The 5,390-nt window shown below is 46.8% G+C and overlaps 2 protein-coding genes across 5 annotated transcripts in view; both read left to right on the top strand.

Moving 5' to 3' along the window:
- Positions 1–2,243, top strand: part of NBR1 (neighbor of BRCA1 gene 1) — a 40,986-nt gene extending 38,743 nt beyond the window's left edge. For all 3 annotated transcript variants that reach the window (XM_011929660.1, XM_011929661.1, XM_011929659.1), the window contains one exon: positions 470–2,243. In XM_011929660.1, the coding sequence (XP_011785050.1) occupies positions 470–643 (174 nt within the window). In that variant the 3' untranslated portion in view covers positions 644–2,243. The remainder of the gene's footprint in view (positions 1–469) is intronic.
- A 171-nt stretch (positions 2,244–2,414) lies between these two features.
- TMEM106A (transmembrane protein 106A) overlaps positions 2,415–5,390 on the top strand; it is a 6,762-nt gene continuing 3,786 nt past the window's right edge. The window contains exons 1-5 of one of the 2 annotated variants that reach the window (XM_011929658.1): positions 2,432–2,477; positions 2,756–2,936; positions 3,558–3,582; positions 3,724–3,786; positions 4,675–4,738. In XM_011929658.1, coding sequence (XP_011785048.1) covers positions 3,579–3,582; positions 3,724–3,786; positions 4,675–4,738 — 131 coding nt within the window. In that variant the 5' untranslated portion in view covers positions 2,432–2,477; positions 2,756–2,936; positions 3,558–3,578. Of the gene's footprint in view, positions 2,478–2,755; positions 2,937–3,557; positions 3,787–4,674; positions 4,739–5,390 lie in introns of both variants that reach the window. The other variant, XM_011929657.1, reaches the window with a different exon arrangement.

Below are 5,390 nucleotides of genomic sequence, written 5' to 3'. Positions count from 1 at the left end.
TTTTTTTTTTTTTTTTTTTTTGTCCAGCTCCTCTGCATATCTGACAAAATTTCCCATAGCATCTTTCAGTAACACTTTTATCTTGCTCATACTTGCCCCATCATCACAATTACATTTATGTTCACAGGGTCTCCGGGGCTTGCTGTCATTCCTTCATCTGGCTGAAAAATGCTTCTACCTGAAAGTTCCCCACGAAGCATTCTCCTAGTTCTAAGTAGTTCATTAGCTCCCCGGTTTCCCTTTTCTCCTCCTTCAAGTACACACATAACTAATCTAAAACAGGGTCTTCCCAGTCGGAACTGTTGGTATCAAGTACACAGGAGTTCCATAGCCTTGAATCTAATTACCTAGTACTTTGAATAAATCTGGAAAGTCTAGTGTGCTTACAAGATGATACAAATGTATAAAATAAACATTTAAATTATACAGTTTTTTTTTTTTTTTTTTTGCTTTGCTTGTCTCTACACAGCCAATAGTTTCTGAAGATCAGACAGCAGCCCTGATGGCCCATCTCTTTGAAATGGGATTCTGTGACAGGCAGCTGAACCTACGGCTGCTGAAGAAACACAATTACAATATCCTGCAGGTTGTGACAGAACTTCTTCAGATAAACAACAATGACTGGTACAGCGAACGCTATTAAGGAGTGACCTTGTATTAAATAACTGCCTGCTGCTCAGAGATGATCTTTATTCTGTCACTGGGGTATGGGGTAGAAGCCCTTGCTTATTTTTAATCTGATGAATCTGTGTAGAGCCCATCGTTGAGTTACCAAGACAATACCTGTTATAGTATTTTGGGGAGCAAGTTAAAGATCAGAACTTGAATTTTCACTTTAGACATTGGATGAATAGTATGAAGACAGTTTTTCAATTGATTTGGATAAAACTATTTTAGTGCATTGACAAGTATAACTTCAACTTCATATAGAACCATTTTTCTTTCTGCTTTTATTGAAGTTGAGTGTTTTTCTTTGATTAATGTGGATTTTTTATGGGGATATCTGTTAATTTTCAGGTTTTGAAAGACATTAACCTCGTAAGTTGTTTTTAAGAATTATTCTCATAATTTCTGTAACCCAGCTCAAGCTTCATAGCTATTTGGCATTAAAATAACACCCAGAGCATGATAGAAATGTTGTTAACTCTTCCTCTCTCAAGGAGAAAGTAATTTTCCTGCAAGACTTAATAATTGGCACCGTTGCTTTCTAAAGACTCCATGGTGCATTCAAGAGTACCCAACTTCAAGGGAATCTCTGCATTTCAATGAAAGGAGGAAGAGTGTGCTGATAAACCCACCAGCACCGATTGAGCAATGTCTATTATAGTAATTTTGCATACATTTTTATTTAAGGGAAAAAATATAGGTAGTGTGAAATATTTTGCTAATCTCGTAGAAAAGGAAAAAAATCCTTCTGTTATTTAAAGGGAAAAGTAAATTTAACAGTTATCTTTTTTCTTAATGTCAGGGCAGATCTTATTTTACAGTACAGTGGGGGAAATAGAAACATGTGAAAGGCAAAAGGCAGGCTCCTAAATTAATGTCAGTAAAGTTCAGGGTGGGCAAATGAGTGTGTGTGAGGTATAGGAAATGCTGATGACTTCTTTAATGCTTGAAATCCGTTCAGAGGTATCCAGCCCTAGAAAGCCTAGAACGGGAAGAGGCAGCTGGTATTGTGCAAAGCTCGGATGGGGGCAAAGTTGCTGAAAAAGTTTTGGTTTAACCCCAAGATAAGTGGGAAGGAGCTTGTCCATGGACCCAGGTTCTCACTCTGTTTACAGAAGGGAGTTGAGTACAGTTGGTGAAGGAAGAGGTAACAAAAAATGCTAAATATTTTATCCATGAAAATGACTTCCAGAAAAGGAAGAATATGAACTCCAGACCGAAGGGGAAAAGATAGTTAAAATAGTATTATCTAACCTGGTTGGTATTTGTAATGAATGGTGATTTTAATTAGTCATTAGCCATAATGATGTTTATTTACAGTATAACTCCTGAATGCTACTTAAATAAACCAGGATTCAAACTGCAAGCCAACCAGGCCGTTCATTATTTAAAACATTTTAATCGGGGCTTCCCGGCAGAAGGTGGAGTGGCAGGGTGTGTGTAATTGGATTGATGGGCGGGACCTGTCTTGACCATCGGAGTTTTATAGTCGAGGGCCAGGAGGGCCCGTTGTCCTCCGTTGTACTTGTACATAACCACCTAAAGAATGGTGAAATAAATGTTCTTCGAAATTCCTATCCGGACTGGCCAGTCCTTGCGGAATCAGCGTCCGGGCCCTCGGGTAATGTTTGAAGAGCTGGGAGCGTCTCTGGCTGCTGCCTGGCGAAGGGGCGGTCCGGGGGACGAGGGGGTGGGCCCTTAGGGGCTGGGGCGGAACTTCCTTGAGCACTGAGTCAAAGCTTGAGGGGAGTGTCCGCTCCCGCACTTTCCATTCTGCTTGCTGCCGTTTCTGTCGCTGCAGTCGTCCGCGGGTAAGACCCTCCCTAGACACTACTTACTTTACCTTTCGGAGGTCAAGACACCTCCTGTTGCCGCCGCCTCGCCCAACACACAGGCGCCCCCTGCACGCGTAGTAAGCTTGACTAACGGCCTCTCGGTGTGTGTGGTGGGGCTTGAAATCCTCCCTTAATGAAGGCACACCTTCTCCGTCCGCGCCCACCGGGTCGGCCCGTGGCAGAGCCCCCATGTAGCCCAGGAATCGGCTTGGCCCTTCGGGGAGGTCAGCGTCCTCACTATCCCCACTCTCCAGTGCGGCACATTCTCTCCCCTAGGACTCCGGCCGGTTGCCGGCCCCAGGCCGTGTTTCTCCTCCCTACCACCGCCCAGCTCAGCCCAGTCCAGCCCACTCTGCCGTTAGAGGCCCTTCTCCCCAAAGACGCGCTTCAGAAGTCTTGCACTTCAGAAGTCCTGGGATCCCAGACCTGAACCAGGTGAGCCTCGCAATATTTTAGCCCAGAAAGATCTGTGTGGCTCACTTGCCGGCCTCGTTCTGCCACAGCGAGTCCAGATTTAGCCTTGACTTTTTCCTAGTGAAAGACAGACCCTGGTATCACTATGACCTCCTCAGGCTTTCTTACCCCGCCTCAGAAAGCAGTGTCTGCTTTCTCCCAGGGCTTCTTTAGATAGGGGTCTTAACCACACCTGTGACCAGTCTGGCTTCTTCTCTCCTTGTTTCAAAGAATCTCTTTTCTGCCCTATCCAACTTCCTTCCCTTGAACTGAATGACAGCTCAGCAACTTTTCCAGAGAAAAATTAAATGCTCTGCCAGTCATTTATGGAAGTTCCTTAAAGTGAAATAACTTCTGCTTTTCTTTTGTTTTCCCTTTTGTAGGCAGATTGGTCTCTTTTAAAATAATGAAAGGAGTTGAAATGCGTTGAGACTTCTGAAAGTCCCATGTAACCACCCAATTTTTCACACCCTATCTTCCTTAGACTTGAGCTTGCTTAAACTGTGGTAGGGCTCCTTGCCAGTCTTGAGAACTTCAAACCAAAATTACATTTGGCGTCAGTGCTAACAAGCTTAGCACTGAACTTGGGTCTCTTCTCATTAGTGAAACCCCTGCCTCTGAAGAATGGGTAAGACGTTTTCACAGTTGGGCTCTTGGCGGGAGGACGAGAACAAGTCAATCCTGCCCTCCAGTCCAGCCACTGGCAGCCAGGCTGTCAGCTACTTCACCGGTAGCAGCAAGTCTCTTTGTTCCTGTGTGCCTTGTGAAGGAACTGCTGGTGCCAGCTTTGTGACTTGTCCCACCTGCCAGGGCAGTGGCAGGATTCCCCAAGGTGAGTGGCCCACGGCTCTGGAAATAGCCTGGAGTCCAGGGAAAGTTCTTAGCCTATTGGCCTGGGGCAACCCCTCTGAGTCTCCTTGGATGGGGTTAGATCTGCTCTCAGCTCTTGACCTCCCAGTCTCAGGCTGGCCAGGGAGATACTTAACTATCCTTGGGTTCCCTGCAAAAACCTGCCCTCCTTCCCTGGTTGTATTCCCCAGCCCCTTGTGGGAAAGAGGGGTTCTAGCCACTGTGCTCCTAAGCAACACTGTATGTCTTAGGATTCATTCAGTTCAGGAAGTTAGAAATTACCTTTCCGAAGATCCTGGGCATCTCTGATTTGCTGGTGACTTTCAGAGATTCTTCATACCTATTAGTGGAAATCTCACTTCCATTCTAGAGATGACATAGCTGAGCTGCCAACTTTGGTAGCAGAGTCCAGTGCTTCCGGTTCTGCTCTGGGGCAGAGGCGGCATGCTTCTAACACTGCTCTAGCCGGGTGCAGTGGCTCACGCCTGTAATCCCAGCACTTTGGGAGGCCGAGACGGGTGGATCACGAGATCAGGAGATCGAGACCATCCTGGCTAACATGGTGAAACCCCGTCCCTACTTAAAAATACAAAAAACTAGCCGGGCGAGGTGGCAGGCGCCTGTAGTCCCAGCTACTTGCTACTCAGGAGGCTGAGGCAGGAGAATGGCATAAACCCAGGAAGCGGAGCTTGCAGTGAGCTGAAATCTGGCCACTGCACTCCAGCCTGGGTGACAGAGCGAGACTCCGTCTCAAAAAACAAAAAAAACATTGCTCTATGGTGTGGGTGGAGGCGTGCTTCTGGGAGGCTGGCACAGGAAATATTTGTCACAGTTGCATCTTTGCCCTCCCTCTCACCTTCTCTCTCTCTAGAGCTGGAGAAGCAGTTGGTGGCTCTCATCCCCTATGGGGACCAGAGGCTGAAGCCCAAGCACACGTAAGCCCCTCTTCCTCCCTCAGCTCCACAAGCCATCGCCCACGGGGGCTGCTCCCTTTGTCTCCCCTGTTTTGATCCCCCCTAATTTATTCCTATTAGTTCTTCCATAGAAAGCCTGAGCCTCAGAGGTACCCGCTCCTTACGTCCAAGAATTTTTTCCTGATTTAGAAGCTCCTGGACCGGGTGTGGTGGCTCATACCTGTAATCCCAGCACTTTGGGAGACCAAGGCAGGCAGATCACTTGAGCTCAGGAGTTCAAGACCAGCCTGGGCAACATGGTGAAACCCCATCTCTACCAAAAAAAAAAAAGAAAGAAAAAAGCAGCAGCAGCAGATGTCACTTGAGGATACCAGGTGGCCTTCCTTAAGCATCACTGCTTCCAGGAAGCATGGCACCCTCTCCAAGACAGGAAGGATCTGGTAGCTCTGCAAGTCCTCCCAGGAAGGAGGGAACAAGCATGTGGCCCTGGCTGCAATTGATTTGAAAACATTATTTTTCTTTTTTTTTTTTTTTTTTTTTTTGAGACGGAGTCTCGCTCTGTCGCCCAGGCTGGAGTGCAGTGGCGCAATCTCGGCTCACTGCAAGCCCCACTTCCCGGGTTCATGCTATTCTCCTGCCTCAGCCTCTTGAGTAGTAGGGACTACAGGTGGGC

This window comes from Colobus angolensis, unplaced genomic scaffold (assembly GCF_000951035.1).
Source record: "Colobus angolensis palliatus isolate OR3802 unplaced genomic scaffold, Cang.pa_1.0 Scaffold83, whole genome shotgun sequence".
NCBI classification, from domain to species: Eukaryota; Metazoa; Chordata; class Mammalia; order Primates; family Cercopithecidae; genus Colobus; species Colobus angolensis.
This window is presented reverse-complemented; position numbering and strand designations above follow the sequence as displayed.